This window comes from Medicago sativa, chromosome 5 (assembly GCF_051527215.1).
Source record: "Medicago sativa cultivar Bolivia chromosome 5, Bolivia_mono, whole genome shotgun sequence".
In the NCBI taxonomy this organism is placed as follows: domain Eukaryota; kingdom Viridiplantae; phylum Streptophyta; class Magnoliopsida; order Fabales; family Fabaceae; genus Medicago; species Medicago sativa.
The window spans coordinates 23,627,370-23,647,835 of record NC_140753.1 but is presented as its reverse complement, the minus strand read 5'-3'; the positions used below and the strand labels follow the sequence as shown (position 1 = coordinate 23,647,835).

General features: G+C 35.4%; 3 protein-coding genes and 1 non-coding gene across 5 annotated transcripts; 3 read left to right on the top strand and 1 right to left on the bottom strand.

The window, feature by feature from the left end:
* TRNAV-AAC (transfer RNA valine (anticodon AAC)) lies at positions 1 to 74 on the bottom strand. The gene has a single exon. It is a non-coding gene; the product is annotated as a tRNA-Val (tRNA).
* A 99-nt stretch (positions 75 to 173) lies between these two features.
* On the top strand, positions 174 to 4,538 carry LOC146921160 (RNA-binding (RRM/RBD/RNP motifs) family protein). Its single transcript, XM_085714573.1, has 4 exons — positions 174 to 709; positions 3,063 to 3,270; positions 3,697 to 4,167; positions 4,267 to 4,538. Exons 1-4 carry the CDS (start codon positions 205 to 207, stop codon positions 4,349 to 4,351), a joined length of 1,269 nt encoding a protein of 422 aa, XP_085570699.1. The 5' UTR covers positions 174 to 204; the 3' UTR covers positions 4,352 to 4,538.
* Positions 4,539 to 7,988: 3,450 nt separating this feature from the next.
* Positions 7,989 to 12,105, top strand: LOC146921159 (Putative thiol-disulfide oxidoreductase DCC). Its single transcript, XM_085714574.1, has 3 exons — positions 7,989 to 8,384; positions 9,855 to 10,022; positions 11,485 to 12,105. The coding sequence occupies exons 1-3, from the start codon at positions 8,114 to 8,116 to the stop codon at positions 11,697 to 11,699; spliced, it is 654 nt and encodes a 217-aa protein (XP_085570700.1). The 5' UTR covers positions 7,989 to 8,113; the 3' UTR covers positions 11,700 to 12,105.
* A 693-nt stretch (positions 12,106 to 12,798) lies between these two features.
* Positions 12,799 to 19,529, top strand: LOC146921158 (putative disease resistance protein RGA3). 2 transcript variants are annotated; one of them, XM_085714572.1, is made up of 5 exons: positions 12,799 to 14,641; positions 14,712 to 16,165; positions 16,399 to 16,570; positions 17,899 to 18,010; positions 19,145 to 19,529. In XM_085714572.1, the coding sequence occupies exons 1-2, from the start codon at positions 12,882 to 12,884 to the stop codon at positions 14,716 to 14,718; spliced, it is 1,767 nt and encodes a 588-aa protein (XP_085570698.1). In that variant the 5' UTR covers positions 12,799 to 12,881; the 3' UTR covers positions 14,719 to 16,165; positions 16,399 to 16,570; positions 17,899 to 18,010; positions 19,145 to 19,529. The 2 variants fall into 2 exon arrangements, with proteins under 2 accessions (XP_085570698.1, XP_085570696.1); XM_085714570.1 differs by having other exon boundaries at positions 12,799 to 16,165.
* The last annotated feature ends 937 nt before the right edge of the window (positions 19,530 to 20,466 follow it).

Below are 20,466 nucleotides of genomic sequence, written 5' to 3'. Positions count from 1 at the left end.
TGGCTTCGCCCAGGCTCGAACTGGGGACCTTCAGTGTGTTAGACTGACGTGATAACCAACTACACCACGAAACCTCGATGTTCATCATCGATATTAAAATATATATAAACCAAATTCACTATATGAATAATTTGAAAACCCGTTATAAACATTTTTCTGTGAGTTAAAGAATTGAAGTTAAAATTTCACACTATCACTTTAACAATGCTCCGAGCAACTACATTTCCGGCACCGAACAATTCGGTGGTGATTCTCACCGGAAATCACCCGTGTCCTTATCCAGAACCCACACGCGTCATTTTCCCTCGCTCTTCTTTCATTTCACGGTTACAATTCCGGCGAACCAACGTGAAGTGTCTGCGCACCGTACACGGCGGCGGGTTCATCCCGGCGGCCGCGAAGAAAGAATTACGCGGAAGCGCAAACTTAGTCGAAATTGAGGAAGAATTCGACGAAGAAGGCGAAGATGAAGAGGAAGAAGGTGAAGTAGATGAGGTTGACGAGGAAGAAGAAGAAGAGATAGTTGGGTATGATGAAATGAAAGAATGGTTGGAGAAGAAGCCGAAGGGGTTTGGAGAAGGGAAAGTGTATGATACTTCAGTTGAAGATAAGTTGTTTGAAGAAATGCAGAAGAGTAAACAAGTTCAAGCTCTTAATTTGAAAAAGCTTAAAACCAATCCTATCAAAAATAATGTCACAAAGAAGATAGGTAACTCATCAAAATTCAGTTTTTTGTTATATTTTATTTCTAAAATTTTGTTATTGCTCCCTGTTAAATAGGTATTTGTTTGATGAAATTATTCTGTTATTGATGATGGGGTTTTGTTTATGTTCTTGTTGCTGTGTTGTGTTTGTTTGTTACTAGTGTGTGCATAAAGCATTTTTCTATGGGAATTTGTTCAATTGAAATGAGCTAACTTTAGAGAGTAAAATTATCAATCTTATATGTTTGGTTTTGCTGTGAGGTAAATTGATTTTGAGTGAATTGATTTTGGCTAAATGAGTTGAAGGGAAAGTGATTTATGTTTGAATACATTCATGTAAAAGTGACTTGAACAAAATATTTGAGTGTAAAGATCAATTATAGAATCAAAAGCTACAACTAGTAGCTTCAAGTAGAATTGCTCTTAGTCCCCAAAATTTATTTCTCAAAAAATGTCAAACATAATTTTATAGAGTCAGATTGCTTTTAGCATTTGAAAATCACTTCTAGGACGTCTAGAAGTGATACCAAACACACCAAGTAGAATCAATTCTAGAGGCAAAATCAATTATACTCTGAAGGAACCATACATTGTCAAAATCAATTCTACACATCTAGAATAAATTTTGGCTCCTCCAAAAGTGGAACCAAACATACATGTGTATGCATAACAAAGTAATTTATCATTTTCTATGATACATACACGACTGCTTGATTATTGATTACTTAATTGAGGTGTACACATTTCAGTTTGTTTTGGAGATTCAGAGAATAATGTCTATGGGGAATTTGTGGTACACCCACTCTTTTAGATTCTATATATTTAACTCATTTGGTTTGTATACCAATCTAACAATTATGCGGATAAAGGGCATCTCAGTGCACAAGGCTCTCACCTGGTGGGGTGGGGTGGGTGGTGGTTTGGAGATGATAGATGTATGTAGTCTTACCTTTGCAAGCTAAGAGGCTGGCAGCAGCCTTATCCTTGCGCCAAAATTTTCCCTTATAACAACTATACCGATCCAACCACTTAATGTGTGGAGCACTGGTACATGAATAAAAAAACAGGTAGAACGTAGGGGTGTGCAAAAAATTTGGTTAACTGTAACCAAATCAACAACCACATCGACCCATATTTAAAAAGCCCAGTCCATTTAAAAGAAAACCCAAACCAACCCATACTGCAAAACAAACATAAAACCGGTTTACCATTGGTTCAGAACCGGTTTGTTCAAGCCAAAAACCACAACTGGCACATGCTAACGCAACTCAGAAACGCTTCTCAGCACAAATCACGAACTGCGACGGTACCGGCTACGGCAAACACAACGACAGCAAATGCACGGCAGCATAAAGTCTAGATTGGGCCAAATCACAACAACAAACAATACTGCCTTCAGAATCCCAAATCCACAAATTAGCAGAGAACTCAGTTATTATTTGAAAATTTGGTGTGTTTTAAGGTCAGTTTCATGGATTCAAATTTCGCAATTTTGGAAGAAGCAATTGAGGAAAATTATTAACAGAAATGGTTTATGTGAAATCGATTTGGAAATTGCACTGGGCATCAAGGACAGGTATTACTATGAAGGTTGTTGGTGTGGCGGAGAACGGCGGCGACGGGAAGGTTAAAGTTGGGAGTGAATCGAATGAGCGTAGAGGTAGTGAATCGATTTTGAAATTGCAGAAATGGTTGTGATTCAGAAGAAAGAATTGATGTGAATTGTAAATGTTTTTTTTTATTGTAAACCGGTTCTGAACCAGACCTGAACTAGTATTGGGAAAAAACCGGTTTTTGATTGAAAAAGGTTATGGATTTGAACCAAACCATAAATTAGGTTTGGATTTGGTTTGGTTTATAACCATGAACACCCCTAGTAGAACGTAAGTGACATCAATGCTTAGTACAATCAATACATAGCTGTTGCACAAATGCTCAAAACCGGTTCTGAACCAGACCTGAACTAGTATTGGGAAAAAACCGGTTTTTGATTGAAAAAGGTTATGGATTTGAACCAAACCATAAATTAGGTTTGGATTTGGTTTGGTTTATAACCATGAACACCCCTAGTAGAACGTAAGTGACATCAATGCTTATTGGTTAGTACAATCAATACATAGCTGTTGCACTAATGCTTAGCTGTAAAGGAGTATTAAATCTTGTCTGTTTCACTTTTTTGTTCTCTCGATGATTTGTTTTTCTTTACCTTCTCACACATTTTTGTAATTAGACTTGTATTAAGCTGCACGCCTCATGTTAATTGTGACCGGAAATAAACTTGATAAAAAATGTTGGGGTCTAGTACAAGGCTGCCTTCTTATTCCTGTTGAGCTTACAATTTTAAATTGCACTTTGCAGATGAAATAGTTGTTCCAGTCCGAAGCCGAGTGCGCTTGGTGAATTTACCAAAGAAAAGAAAAATTGACAGAGATTTGAAATCAGCTTTTCAAGGGATTCCAGGCATAACAAATATAGTCCCTGCTGTTATCGGAAACAAGAAGACAAGGGATCCTGTCTGCAAGGGTTTTGCTTTTGTGGATTTCAAGCATGAAGACGATGCAGTTAGGTGTGTTCTGACGTCAATCTTATAATAATAGAAAATAAGGGAAGAGTATGTTTAGTTTGATACATACACTGCATGACATTATTATAATATGGAAAAAGTTTCACATTGGTAATTTCTTTATAAATTTTGACAAAGTCAAAAGTGTTTTATTTTTGATACATCGGATTTATTTATCATCATGAAAAATCTGTGTAATTTAGCAGAAGATGGTTTTCTATTCTTGGATAATTGATTTGAGCTTCTTCATGTTATTTTGCTTGACTTAAATAAAGTGAGTGTATGTGTGTAGCATCTGGATCTATTTCATTTTGATTGCTGTTCCCATGTTATTAAAACATTTTACTTCTTGGTTTGCTTTTTTCAAGTTGTTTTTACTGTTCTAATCTCTTAACATTATTACTAACTCACTTGCTCTCTCTTCTTCAGGTTTGTAGAGTTATACACAGGACAAACTATTACATTTGGCAAAATTCAAAAGCCGATAAAATGTGAACTTGTAAATGCACAGTCTTCCTCTTCTCCTGGTTCAAACAAAAATCTCAACACTGCTCTGCCTCTCTTGCCCTCCTTTGAAGAAGATTCAAACGAGGATTCCAATATGGATGATTCTGCCTTCGATACATGGGATGAGACTGAAGTAGATGATTCGGATGAGCTACAGGAAAGTGACGGGGAGAGTCAAGAGTTCGCCACTGCACTGACTGTGGATAGTCATGACAGCGTAGAAATGACCAATGATTCTGAAATCAAATCACCTCTCTCTAAGCAGGTTGACAGAAAACCCACAGCTGAGAAGAAGTCATCTGTCAAAGTTAAACAAGAGAATGCCCCTAAGAAAAAATCTAGTACGAAAGAGAACGCGAAAAAGGTTTTAGATGTTCCTGGATCTGCAAAAAGGTGATTCACTGTGCATCATAGTTGGCTTTAGCAGTTTACTATGATTTGAATTTTGAATGCTTTGTGTTCATTTCTCATGTATGATTGATTCTGGTGCAGGTTAAAGATTAAGGAAAAGGCTGTATTAAGTGATGTTTTCTCCAAGTACGGATCAAAAGCTGCCCTTGCTTCAAAGGAGAGTTAGTATGTTTGTTAATGACCGAAGTCTAAACCATCACCCATCAATGTAATAGGGCTTTTTAGTTTGGTCATGAACGCCAATTTTTGTTCCAGTGTAGAATGAAGTAGTGGGGTAGTGGATATTGTTGTTCTATAGAAAAATGGATGATCCTATATATTATTGTTATGAATATCAAAACATTCTTTCTCAACATTTCAACTCTCAACGCATGGGGTGGGAATTGGGATGTTTATTTGACAATCTGATGTCCGAGAATTTTTTTGTTGTCAACTGGAATGCAAAACTTTAGGAGTTGAACTGGTGATAACTGTGAAAAGTGAAAACTAGTGATAACTGATAACCTGCTGAACCGTTATTTTAAATTTTTGTTTTTGATTTTGCAAATAGAAGGATTATTGTGAGATGCGGGAGCAATATACCCCCTCAGTCATCACAAAAATTATCATAGTAAGCCATTTCACATAAATTATAAATTATAGAGAAGTTATAAATGAATAAAAAATAATAATTTTACCAAACTAACCTTGTTAAGTTTTGATTGATTCTCATTATCATAAATGCAAAGTAAAAAACGATAATAACTTGGGGTGGTGGAATCGGAAGATCACTTTGTAACATGTGGCTTCACAAGTGGAATTTGGTCTGAGATTTTCAATTGGTTGGGAGTGGTGGTGGTGGTGTTGCCGGGGTAATATCTTTACTTTGTTTGACATCTTTGGCTCCTTGGCCACAAAGGGAAAAGATGTAACAGGTGTGATGTTGATTTGGCATTGGGTAGCGTGGTTGATTTGGAAGGCTTGGAACGACGAAATCTCCGGTTCCTAAGGTGCTAATGTGCCGGAGGTCGTAGATGCAATAACAAACTTATCTTTGAGTTGGTTTTTAGGGAGGAATTCGGGTCTACCTTACCTCCTTTATGAATGGTTTAAATTATCATTACATTGTAGAAGTACTTAATTGTTGGAATTTTGAGTACTTGGTTAGATTCTTTGGATTTATTGAATACTACTTGTACTTAATGTTATCTATCATCAATAAGATTTCTTTTGCTGTTAAAAAAAAAAGTTAATTAGAGGGTATAATTAATTTTTTTTTTAGTGTTTTACATTAAAGGAGGGAGTATATTAAGATGATAATATCCAGTGTTGATGTCACCATCTTGAATCCATTTTGCTCTTCTAAACCTTTGAAACGAAGCCATTTTTTTCTTCTGCAAAACAATCTTCAATTTCCTTTAGTAAGTTTCTTTGGAACTTGTTAAGAAATTGATTTGAAGTTCCAGCACACTGACTATGCTGAATACCTCCCAACCGTGCCAAAAGATCTCTTTTTTTTTTCTTCGTGATGCCACCAAAAGTATATTCCTCTTCCAATGAGTAAGCTCATTCTCCATATTCTTGATATTATTTTGAACTGTATTTGCATTTTGTTCAGCTTGTTGAATTATTTCTTTTCAAGTTGAGTGACTCATCCAAGCTTGCTTAATTCGAAACTTGCTTGTCCCATCAGGAATTTGCATCTTTGCATAATGCACGATCTAGTCGCTCAAAACAACGGAACACTCTAACCATTGCATCAGCGAAACCCAGTCTCCTGTAATCATTGCATGATGCGCAATCTAGTCGCTCAAAAATACAATATCTTCCAAAAAAAGAGGTCCTAACCATGTAAAATTAGCACTAACAGCTCCCAAACAACCCATCAGGTCGTAAGTGTTTATATTGTCAATAAAAATATCAGACTTGATTGTGACACCAACTCGGCATTTCTTCTCTAAACTAGACGCAATATCATTAAAATCTCCTGTTAATATACTACTGTGAAATTCCAATTTGGCCTCCTCCCAAAGATACTCAAGTATGAACGAATTGAAATATTTTTAGAAATAAAAACACCACCAAAATATCATATTCATCTTATTTGATTTTTAGAATTTTTGGTGTTTATATATTTTTTTGATTTTATTTGACAAATTTTATCATTTTTACTTTGTTATTCTGGTTGTTTTTTAAAAACAAAATTTGAAACTGCTGAAATCGGAAGGGGATTTTGATTGTTGCTTATATATAAGAATATTTTGGATTGTATAATTCAAAAATTATCCAAAAAGAGTCCAAATATATAATTAGAACGTGAATATTTTCGGAATTTAATAAGGCGTGTGAAAAGAGAGTAGCTAGAAAAGAAATTGTCATTTCTTTTTCCGCATCATAATTTTCCTTGATTTTACCAATTCCAAACATCAAATACGCAAAATATCTATGGGGGGGGGGGGGCGCAATAAGAAACCACCATCACGATATAGTATTGGGCTTTCCAAATTAGCAAGGTCCAATTTTACTCTAGTGAGATATTTTGCTTGGAACCCTGCTCTTTACCCAAACGGTTTTGCTCATTCCCAAAGTAAATGTCAAAAATACCCCTCGCATGTTAACTCACGTTAGTGTTAAATTTGCATGAGTTAACTCAAGCTGCGTGACTTAAGTCACATAGAAAAAACACACACTAAAACTCAGCGTGAGTTAGCTCACGCTGGTTTTGTTTCATCCATATTCCAACTTTTTCACATGTTGTGTGGCTAGGAAAATGTGTGATGGTTATTGATTCCACTAAAAAGTAGTGGTGGGATATGTTTCAACTATTCAAACATGTGTGTGGCTAGGAAAATGTGTGATGGTTATTGTTTCATCCATTGTGTAGCTGTTGGAATATGTGTGTGGCTATGAATATGTGTAGCTAGGAAAACATGTATGTTTCAACTATTCAAACATGTGTGTGGCTAGCAATATGTGTGGCTGTTGGAATAACGCTCACAAAATGTTGCCAGCACATTTGTTTGAATAATTGACACCGTTTTCCTATTGCATATGTGTAGTGTTGGCATATGGCATATGTTCTCAGCAAACTATAAGGTTCAATGTGAATTTTAGGGGAAAGGAAACCAGCGTGAGTTAACTCATGCTGAGTTTCAATGTGTTTTTTTCGGCGTGACTTAAGTCACGTAGCATGAGTTAACTCACGCAACGTGTGTTAACCCACGTTTCCATTTACACTAGCGTGAGTTAACATGCGTAGGAGTATTTTAGACATTTACTTTGAAAATGAGCAAAACCGTTTGGGTAAAGAGCATGATTCTTTTGCTTGTCATGATGTAAAAAGAGTGAGAACCAATTTGAGAGTTTCTTATCCCATTCTATTTTTTTCTTTCTTTCTAACACCCTACATATTTCGGGTTATGTATAAATCAAGAGTTTTGTTCATTGAACAATTATTTGAATGATAGTTTATAAAAAACCATAAATTTATAAAAAAAAATTAGATATTGATACAAAAACTAAAATAATAAGGGAAAAACTAAAGAGTGTCCTTGGGACATTGGTTAAGAGAACATAAATAGAAATAATTTGTTCCAAAATGATGAAAAGTGTTGAATTCAACTTTCTAAAAGTCAAAAAAGTTATAATTTCCAATGCAAAACTACTACTTTTAGTTTCCTTAACCATTGTCCATTTCCTTAACCATTGTCCTGAAGACATTGATTGATTAAAATTAACAAGAGCCGAGACTCAAATAATAACGAGAGAAAATAAAAACAATAATAAGCATGAAATAACATTCTCATAAATCAAAAGTGTAAAAACACCCTTTACCTCTGTAACATTTTAGATTATTGTAGAGTGTAGGAAAAGAAACACTGAACTATTTAGCGCTTATTTTTTGCAAACTGCAATTTGCAAACACACCCCCTCAACAAAAATCAAGAAGATGCATATGATTACGAGAACCCTCGCTAGAAGCTTGACCGACACGTCAACAATCAGATCCTCATCACTTTCATTTCTCCGTTCGCTGTCTTCCACCTCCGCCGCCGTCTCCGACGCTCCTGATCCTTCCGTTGCCAAGGTTGTCGCTTCCGCTTCCGGCGATGCCGTCGTCGACGCTGATTCTTCCGTTGCCAAGGTTGCCGCTTCCACTCCCACTTTGCTTCAACCTAGAGTTGTACTTTACGACGGCGTTTGTCATCTCTGTCACCAAGGTATTACCTTTACTATTCTCATTCTCTGTTCTGTTCTGTATCTGCGAATGAGAATGTGTTTTCTATTTGCTTCATTGTTTATTCTGTCTAAAATTTTAGGAATGCCATAGTTAGGGTTTTAGAGTAAGATTGTAGCTTTTACAGTGTGTTGGCATATTGGTGAAAGCTATGAATCACTGACACTATGGGAGTTGGGTAGCTCAATTAATTGGTTCGAGCTAAACGATTAAAGATGTTAGAGAGTTAAAATTCTATGAACTAAGAATGAGAATGGCGTTTCATTTTTGCTTGTTGCTGGTTCTGTCTATAATTTTATATAAAAAAAAAGGTTTTTTTTTTTTATTTTTTATTTTTTTTATTTTTTTTTTATTTAAGGAATGTCATAGTTAGGGTAAGATTGTAGTTTATACAATGTGTTGGCATATTGGTGAACACTTTGAATGACGGACACTAACTCACACGTTGACACTGTTAATCTCTGCAGTGAAGACAGACACCTTTAGCTTAAAGCATGTCCCACTGTGCAACACGCGTCGGTGTCCGACACCTGTACGCCATGTGTTAGACTAGTGTCCCAAAAAAATCATTTTATCCTTTTCTTCAGCACTCTGGCATTAAGCTTGTTCCAGTGTGCGACACGCGTCATTCATGTCTTGTACACAATGATTTAATTGAACACAAAAAAAAAAAAAATTGTGGAATGCAACCGCAATATTGAACTCTGAGAGGTTTGTTTACAATCACTTTGTGTCCATATTTGCTCCACGTCAGCTATATTTATCCAGAAAAAAACGTGATTTCAAGAATCATAGTGTAACTGCGTCTGCAATTGCAATTGTGACCACAATTTAGGAAACATTGAGTTCAGTGAAGGCAAATGGCAGGAGTTGAAGAATGTGATTTATTTTTAATTGGTATTCATAATGGTGGGCAATTTGAACAGCCCAAGTAATAGGGAGTGGAGCTAGTGTTGTTCCTTTTTTGGTTATCCTTGTATTATGAACTGTTAGCATCCAATAGTCAACATTGAATAAGCTATTTTCAGTTTATAGTGTTGGAGGTTAGAGTATAATTGTTATCATTTGTTGATGATAGGTTTAGCTGTGGCAAGGAAGCAGCTTATATTAAGTCGAATAAGATAGAATCAGAGAAACGAGTTGTTTTATACATTGTGTTTTCATTGCTATGTCATTTTTAATTTCCACTTTATGAGACATTAGCTTGATCTTTGAATTATGCTTTCAAAGTATGGCTTTGCAGGCTTAGTGCTTGTCAATGACTTTCCTGAAGTTGCCCGGCAATGGAAAAAAATTGGGAAAACAATAAATAAATTGGGGCTTGAGACTGAGCTATCATAAGTCCTAACTTATTCTGTTCACCCTGTCAATATTCTAAATTCTATTATCTTATGCATTGTTGTAGGTTTGTCCTCATTTTTGCATTATATTTTTGACAATTCTGTATTGGCAGGAGTGAAATGGGTAATCAGAGCCGACAAGGATAGGAAGATCAAATTCTGCTGTGTTCAGTCTAATGCTGCTGAGCCCTATTTGAATGCATCTGGTCTCAAACGAGAGGATGTCCTACGCCGCTTTTTATTCGTCGAAGGCTTGAATGTGTTCTCTCAGGGATCTACTGGTTAGGATTCCCTCACTTATTTAATTCACTTGTCTTACATAACTTTGATTTAGGCGTGGTTGTGAGTGGATGCAATTTTAACATTCAATCCAGCAACTATATAGTAACATCAGAAGGCCCATTATAAGATTTGCTCTCTATCTTGTGGGTCTAGATCTCTGCACATGGATACTTAATATTACTAACACAATCTAGCAATCATGAATTTGTTCCTCTGTTGAATTGACCAAGTCAAAAATGTTTCACAATTTGGTTGAAAAGGTGGTCTGGTGTTAAACTCTATGAAAAATCTTACAATATCTTAGTACTATCTTCGAGTACTTTTTGAGTAGTTTCCATGTTTCTTAGTTATTATCATGAATGTTTTTCTCTATTTTATTAGCATTATGAGTTTATTTCTAGTTTAGATAAAAGTTAGTGTTTTATAAATTATAATCATAAATCATGCCAAATCATATTCATAATGCATAGTATTGATTCTTTCTATCCAGTGTTTTAAAACCCTCTGAATTTTACTAACTCAATCTAGCAATCATGAACTTGTTACTATGTTGAATTGACCAAGTCAAAATGTTTCACTAATGCGTATAAAGGGTGGCCTGATGTGCTTGTGGCTCACACTGCTGGTGGGGTCTGTAGGGATTGAAATCAGTTTCCCCCTATCTTTTCCTCCCAATAAGAACATCAATAAAACATATAACAAGTAAGAGAGTGTTAGTTTTAAAGAGTGAGAATTTTGTTTTGCTGAGATGTTATCTTTTGATAACGAATAAGCTATTCCAATCCAATATGGAGAAGATGAGATCCGTATATCAGATATAAGAATTAAGAATCCATATACACTCTGTTTGACGAGTGAAAATGAGAGGAAAGACAATGGAGAGAGGTGAAAAATAGGAGAAAATGGGATTGTTAATAGTTTGTCTGGGAGAAGAAAGAATGAAAAGAAATAAAGGTAAAATTCTCTGTCCGCGGGTTTGGATGCAGAGAAAATGAGTTCTTTTCTTATTCTTCTCTCATTGTTTCGTAAATAACCAATACAGATTGAAAAATTAGTTCACAATATATTGGCCAAAGTAATATACCATATATTGATGATGCTTCTCATCTTTGAATATTTATATGAATGAACTCACCTTTTGAATTATGTTGGCTAACTGTGTAAATTTTCTGGTGGATTTTATATTTTACCCGCATAGTGTATGATAATGGACGAGCTCTCAATCTAAATGTAATGTGAATTAGCCAAAGGCATCCTTTAAGATAAATTATAAATATTTAGATCATTAAAGGTAATTCTGACGTGAATTTAAATTTAGTGAACGTCACAAAGGTATCCTTTGGGACAAATTTTAAATATATAGGTCAACATATGTAACAGATTAACATGTTATTATATTCTCTACATTGCTGTTTTCCATGTCATTTTTTGTCAATCTCATTGTGATAAATTATTATGCAGCTGCATTGCGCGTACTGTCATACTTGCCATTACCTTACTCTGCTATAAGCTGTCTGTGGGTGATTCCAACTCCAATAAGGGATGCTGTGTATGATTATATAGCAAAAAATCGGTATGAATGGTTTGGAAAGGCTGAAGACTGTTTGGTGTTGCAAGAGAAGGAGCTGCTTGAGCGTTTCATAGATAGGGATGAAATGATGAATCGAGATTCCTAGTTCAACCACGATTTACACTAACATTCCAGCTCCTGTTCTGTTATCTTACAGTATCTTCTTTTTCGTCTAACTAAAGGGTCTCCACAAGTAGTCGTATGCTTCACCTAACATCACTCAGAGTTTCTTTTAGTATAATTTTGGAATGCCATTCTTGAGAATCATATGAATAGCAGTGCAGAGCGTAGATTCGTCATTCATCTTACTTAAAGGCTTTCTAATTCTAGATGCTTTATTGTCCACAAGTTGAAATATTATTCATACATCTTAGACTTCATTTAATAGTTCTTGTAAGATGGAAAAGAATAATATTATGCATTTCATAAAGAAAGGGGAAAGTGTAAAAGGAGAGCTGTAATGTAAAATTGTGATGTTTGAAATATGAATGTCATTTTGATTAAAAGAAAAGTTTAGGCTCTTGAAAAAGGTCTAAAAAATAGTCACTTAAGTTTGTTATCTAGCAAAAATTGGTTTTTTACACACAACTTAAAAGTTTTAATCTTTATTTACATGTAGCTGTTTTTTCACCGTGTGTGTAGTTAAATTTGTTGAAGTTTAATTTTCTTTTAGAAATAGTCTTTTGCACTTGTTGTTTTTTAATTGAGCAATAGAAATCTAGGTCAACAAATGTCATGTGGTGTATATATGAACATCACACCATTTAAAAATTTCTGTGGCTTTTGGATTTTTGTCCGAGAGACCAATTATTGAAACGTACAATAAGGGAAAGACCTATCAAAGTTAACGGAAAAGTTTAGTTTAAGGTGAAGTTGATCTCCACTAATAAACTAATTCCCATAATTTTTTTAAACGAAAAAACAAATTTCCAGTATAAAAAAAAACCACTCCACTACTTTAAATTACAGGTTACTTTTTTGATTTTACGGGATAGGCCCAGGGTTACTTTATTAAAATGTAAATATTGTAACGCCTTACGGTACAAGTATTTTATTTTTTCACCTTTACTTTGCATCTGGTTGTTTTCAAGAAATTTCCATGAAGAAAAAGTAGAAACTTCAGAGAGCATTATTAGTGGCGGGACCCTTGTTGACTTGACGTAAATTTTTTCTATCATATACCAATCCTTAGTTATTGTTAATCTTCTTGCTTGTTGTTACTATCATACTACATTCTCAATCATACAAACAAACCTGTACCTTCATTTTGGGATTTGAAGCTTATAAGATGGCTGAAGCTGTGCTTGAAGTTGTCCTTCACAATTTGACCTCACTCGTTCAGAAGAAGATTGGCCTATTTCTTAGTTTTGAACAGGACTTCGAAAGACTTTCAAGCTTGCTCACTACAATCAAGGCTACACTTGAAGATGCTGAGGAGAAACAATTCACTGACAAAGCTATCAAGGATTGGCTGCTTAAGCTTAAAGATGCTGCTTATGTCCTCGACGACATCTTGGACGAGTGTGCCACTCAAGCTTTGGAGATGGAGTACAAAGGATTCAAGGGTGGACCTTCGCATAAGGTACAAAGCTCTTTCTTATCTTCTTTTCATCCTAAGCATGGTGCTTTCCGTTACAAACTTGCTAAGAAAATGAAAAGGATAAGAGAGAGATTGGATGAAATAGCTGAAGAAAGGAGTATGTTTCATTTGACTGAGATAGTGAGAGAGAGGAGAAGCGGGGTTCTTGACTGGCGACAAACCACCTCAATTATTACTCAACCTCAAGTTTATGGAAGAGATGAAGATAAGAGTAAAATTGTAGACTTTTTGGTTGATGATGCTTATGCTTGTGAGGATTTATCAGTCTATCCAATAGTAGGTCTTGGTGGACTTGGGAAAACAACACTTGCCCAACTTGTGTTCAATCACGAGAAGGCAGTCAACCACTTTGAGCTAAGAATTTGGGTATGTGTTTCAGAAGATTTCAGTTTGAAGAGAATGACAAAAGCCATCATAGAAGCTGCATCTGGCCATGCTTGTGAGGACTTAGATCTAGAGCCGCTGCAAAGAAAACTGTTGGATTTGCTACGAAGTAAAAGATATTTGCTGGTGTTGGATGATATATGGGATGATGGACAAGAGAATTGGGAGAGATTGAGATCTGTATTGGCTTGTGGAGGCAAGGGTGCTTCGGTTTTGGTAACCACTCGTCTTCCAAAGGTTGCAGCAATTATGGGAACAATACGCTCTCATGATTTATCAATCCTATCTGACACTGATTGTTTGGAATTGATTAAACAGAGAGCATTTGGACCAAATGAGGATGAACGGCCCGATCTTGTGGTCATAGGGAAGGAGATAGCAAAAAAGTGTGGTGGAGTTCCACTGGCAGCAAAAGCACTAGGAAGTTTCTTGCGTTTTAAACGAGAAGAAAAGGAATGGCGCTATGTCAAGGAAAGCAAGCTATGGAGTTTACAAGGTGAGAATTTGATCATGCCTGCCTTGAGGTTAAGTTACTTGAATTTGCCGGTAAAATTGAGGCAATGCTTTGCCTTTTGTGCACTATTTCCCAAGGACGAAATTATAAGTAAGCAATTTTTAATTGAGCTTTGGATGGCTAATGGATTTATTTCATCCAATGAAATATTGGAAGCACAAGACATCGGCAATGAGGTGTGGAACGAATTATATTGTAGATCATTTTTCCAAGATACTGAGACAAATAAATATGGACAAATCGTACGTTTCAAGATGCATGATCTTGTTCATGATCTTGCTCAATCTATTGCTGAAGAGATCTGTCACATTACAAATGATAGTGGCATACCAAGTATGTCTGAAAGAGTCCGTCATCTCTCAATTTGCAGGTGGAACATGTTTGAGGAAGTTGGTTCAATCAGGTTACACTGTGTTGAATCATTAAAAACATGCATAAATTGTGTTGACCAACTCTCACCCCATGTATTGAGATGTTATTCTTTACGAGTGCTTGACTTCGAGAGAAAAGAAAAGTTGTCGTCTTCAATTGGTCGTTTAAAATATTTAAGGTACTTGAATCTTTCTTGGGGAAATTTCAAAACTCTTCCAGAATCCTTATGTACGTTGTGGAATTTGCAGATTTTAAAGTTAGACTATTGTCGAAAACTCCAAAAGTTGCCTAATAGTCTGGTACACTTGAAAGCTCTACAACATCTATATTTGAGACGCTGTTATTCTCTATCAAGCTTTCCCCCACATGTAAGGATGTTGGCATCCTTGAAAACTTTAACACTATTCGTGGTTGGCATGAAAAAAGGGTTTCTTTTAGCAGAGTTAGGACAAATGAACCTTCAAGGAGACCTTTACATTAAGAACTTGGAGAGAGTTAAAAGTGTAATGAATGCCAAGGAAGCTAATATGTCAAGCAAGTGTGTGGACAAGTTGAAACTGTCATGGGATATAAATGAAGAGTCACAATTACAGGAAAATGTTGAGGAGATTCTTGAAGTTCTTCAACCTCAAACTCAGCAACTTCGATGTCTGGATGTTGGAGGATATACCGGTTCCTGTTTCCCAGAATGGATGTCTAGTCCTACTCTAAAATATTTAACTAGTTTACAACTTGTGCATTGCAAAAGTTGTTTACACCTTCCACATTTGGGGAAACTACCATCTCTAAAGAGTTTAACAGTATCTAGTTTGAGTCATGTAAAATACTTAGACGAGGAGTCGTGCGATAATGGAGTTGCAGGAGGTTTCATACGTCTAGAATATCTGGTTCTAGAGAAGCTGCCAAACCTGATAGCCTTATCAAGGGATGATAGAGAAAACATGCTTCCACACCTTTCTAAATTTCAAATTACTGAATGTCCTAAATTGTTGGGTTTGCCTTGCCTTCCATCTCTCATTGATATGCGTATACGAGGAAAATGCAACACGGATTTACTAAGTTCAATTCATAAACAAGTTACTCTTGAATCCCTTAGGTTCCACCACAATGATGAGCTAACTTGCTTTCCAGATGGGATGCTAAGAAACCTGGCTTCTCTAAAAACATTTGAGATTTATGGGATTTCCAAACTTGAGCAATTCCCATCCGAAATCTTTAACATTAATGCTATCCAAGAAATATGTATCACAAAATGTGATAACCTGAAGTCATTGACAGATGAAGTATTACAAGGGTTGCACACTCTTAAGAAATTAGTCATCGAATTGTGCTCAGGAATAGAAGGTTTACACCCGGCTTTACAACATATGACGTCCCTTCAATCGTTGACATTGAGTTTTCTTCCAAACCTAGCATCCCTACCTGACTGGTTAGGAAACCTAAGTTTACTTCAAGAATTATATATTTCTCGGTGTCCAAAGCTGACGTGTCTTCCGACGAGCATTCAATGCCTTACTGGTCTTAAAAGTTTGAGAATTTATGGTTGCAGTGAGTTAGGGGAACGATGTAAAGAGAACACAGGTGAGGATTGGCCAAAAATAGCTCATGTGCGAGATATTAAAATACAAAACATAGGAATGTTCTGTGGAAGAGGAGGAGGATTTTATTCTGTAGATTGGTTGTGGTTTTAGATCCCTCAAATGTAAGTGCATGTGTCTATGAATATATTATGTTTTGGTCTTTGAAAATTGTTATATATTATACTGATGTGAGAAAATTGGAGCAACTAGTATAATTTTGAAGTGAGGGTGGTAAACCTTATTTTGAAGCATTACAAGTTTTGGGTTTGGTAGATGTCATTTATATTTGGGTACTTTTCATTTTGTTTAATTTCGGTGGCATTGAAGTGCCATGCCTGTGTTTTTGTTTTCACAGGTTTGGTGTTTAGATTTGCGCCTGCGAAACTGAAGGGATATAAATTTTGGGTTTTATTTCACTTCTTGGATTTGTGTCATTTCTTTGTTCAACCTGGGATAATATACAACCGTGTTTGCTTCAATCACAGCGCCAGTTGTAGCATTATATCGCCTTCTCTTTGCTTACGCGGGTATGTATCATCTACTCGACGTTCTTGCTTTCACCTGTCATAATATCAAGGCTAAAATATGGTTTTAGTCCCTGCAAATATGCCTCGTTTTGGTTTTAGTCCCTGGTAAAAAAAAATTTTGTTTTTGGTCCCTGCAAAATTTTTTGTTTTTGGTCCCTGGAGGGACTATTTTCAAAAACAAAAAATTTTGCAGGGACCTTTTTAAAAAAACAAAATATTTTACAGGGACCAAAAACTACAAAATGGGTTCAGTCATCATGTGCCACGTATGCAAATCATCACAAAAATGGGGTCAGGGACTATTTTAAAAAACAAAAAATTTTGCAGGGACCAAAAACAAATTTTTTTAAGGTTGTTATTTAAAGTACTCTGCTCATTATATTCTTATTAGAAAGAAAGCGACGACGTCTCAGTACCATAAATTTAAGGTTGTTATTTCAGTGAAGCTTTAACTTTGTTTCTTTTCTTTAAGCTGTCATTTTCTTCTAGCTATTTCCATAAAACAAACAAAAAGTACACAGAGACCTCAACAACTTCGTGGGAAATTCCTCAGATGATTAATCGTAGTGGTGGGTGCTTGTTGGCGTAAAAAAATCGATCCAAAAGGTCCCCTACTTCTATTCCTCAGATGTTAAAGTTCATTATGGCTGAGGCTGTCACTGAAGTGGGAGACAAATGGCAGAGAGTCTTCGTAACTTTTTTTGTAACTTAGGAGTTGAAGAATGTGATTTATTTTTAATTAGTATTCATGATGGTTGACTATTGGAGCTAAGGATATTCCTTATTTAGTGATCCTATGTTTATCTGTATTCTGAACAGTTGGCATCCAATCATTAGTAACCAATAAGTTATTTTCAGTGTATGTAAATATATTATTAGAGACTAGAGTATAATTTATGTAATTTCTTGAGAATAGATTTAGCAGTGGGAATGTGGCAACTTCTGTAATGTTGAATGAAATATATTTGGAGAAAGTAGGGCTGTTATAGATGGTGTTTTCAATGTTATACTATTTTTAAATGGCATTTTACAAGAAATTAACTTGATCTTTAAATTATGTTTTCAAAATAAGGTTTTTTAGGCGTAATCGATGGTCAGTGACTGTGACTATCCAGTAGTCCCCCCAACCCCCCAGGGAAAAAAAAAGTAAAATGTGGTGCGAGACTGAGTTAACATGTTCTGTTTACCCTGTCAATATACCGCATTCAACTATCTTGTGCATTGTCGTAGATTTGTTCCAATTGTTATATTCCATTTTACTGTAGAATACAATTTTGATCATTAGCCTAATGTTTTGTATTACATTTATGACAATTCTGTTTTGGCAGGAGTAAAATGGGTAATCAGAGTGGACAAGGACATGAAGATCAAATTCTGTTGCATCCGGTCTTGAACGAGAGGATGTCCTACATCGCTTTTTATTCTCTTAGGGATCTACTGGTTAGAATACACTCACTTAATTTACTTCAACAGCCGTTATGTTCTTTTGTCTTTCTTTGAACTATCTTATTTACTGCGAACTGTTTTAACATTAAATCCTTCAAATATATTGTAACTTGAGAATGATCATTCTACTATTTTCTGTTCAATAGTTTGTAGATCTAGCAATCATAAGTTTCTTACTGTGTTGAATTGACCAAGGTAGAAGTGTCCCACAATTGAGTAGAAAGGGAGGCCTAGTGTTAAACAGTATGAAAATATCTTGGTATTATTTTTCCACATTTCTTAGTTATTATTGATGATTGTGTTTCCCTATTTTATTAGAATTATGAGTTTAGTTCTAGTTTAGATAAAGGATAGCATTTTACAATCATCAACCGTGTCAAACCATATTCTTAATGCAAAGTATTTTTTCTTTCTTCCTCTTTTTAACAAAACCTCTGAATATTAATAAATCAATCTAGCAAATGTGAGCTTGTTAATATGTCGAATTGACAAAGTAAAAAATGTTTCAATAATGCACATAAAGGATGGCCTAGTGTGCTTGAGGCTCCCGCTGTTGGTGGGGTTTGAAGAGTTTAAAATCAATTGTTCCCTATCTTGTCTTCCCAATGAAAACATTAGGAGAAGGCAAAATCCCTATATCAGATATAAGAAGCCTTATACACTATGTTTTGTTGATGAGAGAAAATGAGAGGAAGGACAACACAGAGAAAATTAGTTCATTTCTCATTCTTCTCTCATTTTTTCGTAAATAACCAATCCAGGTTGAAAAATTAGTTCGCAATCTTCTGTCCAAAGTAATGATGCTTCTCATCTTCGAGTATTTATATGGCCAATTATAAATGATTCAAAATTTGTATCTGCTTCATAGAATGTGTAAATTTTCTGTTGTAGTCCACATTGTACAATTTCGTATGATGATGAATGAGCTCTGAATCTAAATTTAGTGAATTTGCCAATGCCGTCCTTTCGGACAAATTTTAAATATTTAGATCATTCATTTTATGTAACAGATGAGCGTGTATGTTAATTACTGTCACTACTCTTGTCAATCACATTGCGACATTATTGTTATGCAGCGTCATTGCGTGTCATTTGTGTCAATCTCACCATGACATTATTGTTATGCAGTTGCTTTGCGCGTACTGTCATACTTGCCATTACCTTACTCTGCTCTCAACTGTCTGTCGGTGATTCCAACTCCAATAAGGGCTGCTGTGTCCGATTATATACGAAAAAATCGGTATGAATGGCTTGGCAAGGTTGAAGACTGTTTGGTTTTGCAAGAGAAGGAGCTGCTTGAGCGTTCCTTTTAAAAACTGTGGAATCAAGTTTAGATCCTGTTGTATTGGAGCTTATGTAATAACATACGTACTTGTGATACTGTATTGGATTTAAGATTTATTTCCCCCCGAAAAATCAAACAAAACTGACTTGTTAAACCTGGACCTGTTCCCTCCCAACGCTCCTTTGTCTATCAGTATCACCGTTGATATATAAACATTGAGTTTACTGAGTTTTCTAAGTGTTCAAATATACATGATACTCATTAACCATAACTCAAAGGGCGTTCCAATTTTAATATAAAATTTGTGCGAGCTTAATGCAAAATTTGTGCGTGAGAATGTGATGACATTTTTCTAATTTTTATGGCTTGAAAAAGTGTTTGACATTGACACACATTATAGTTTTTGATAAAACATTGACAAACATTTTTTTATACCCAGAAATATTGATAGTTATGCCCAGAAATATTTGTTTTTCAACCCAGTAATAAACGCGAGTACAATGATTCTTTCACAGCGCACTCGCCAACACAACTAAATAGCTTATGGACCGACATAAATACTTGTGTGATACTGTAATTCCCAGAATCATTCCTTGCTTCTAAAACAACCATGCTCCTTCTTCCATACTCGCTCACTCACCAACACAAGCAAATAGTTCACCCTATTTTCGTACATCAAAATATGGAACTGCTGACTTTGTTTTCCTGTGGAATTTATTTATATGCGTTGACGGCGTAAAATTATTTTACGCATGCATACAATCATTTGTTGCCACATCTTGTAATGTGTTTGAAAGCATATGACTGGTTATATTCATTGAATGATGTGGCAACGTATGATTGGATGCATGTGTAAAATAATTTTACATTGATGCATACAAATTAAACTCTTTCCTATGTGGGTATGAATCATCTACTCAACATTATTTCTTTCTTTTGTCTTAATTTCAATTAACTTGCTCATTATATTATTACTATTATGTTATAGAGATAGTACTTTATTTTGGTAATTTGAAATTTTAGTGGAAGGAAATCAACCAACACATTCTTGATTCAAATAATTTGAAAGAAAATTCAAGATTGTTATATCAGTGAAGTTTCAACCTTGTTATAATTTTCTAACATGTAAATTCCTTGTAGTCGTTTCCAAGAAATTTCAATCAAA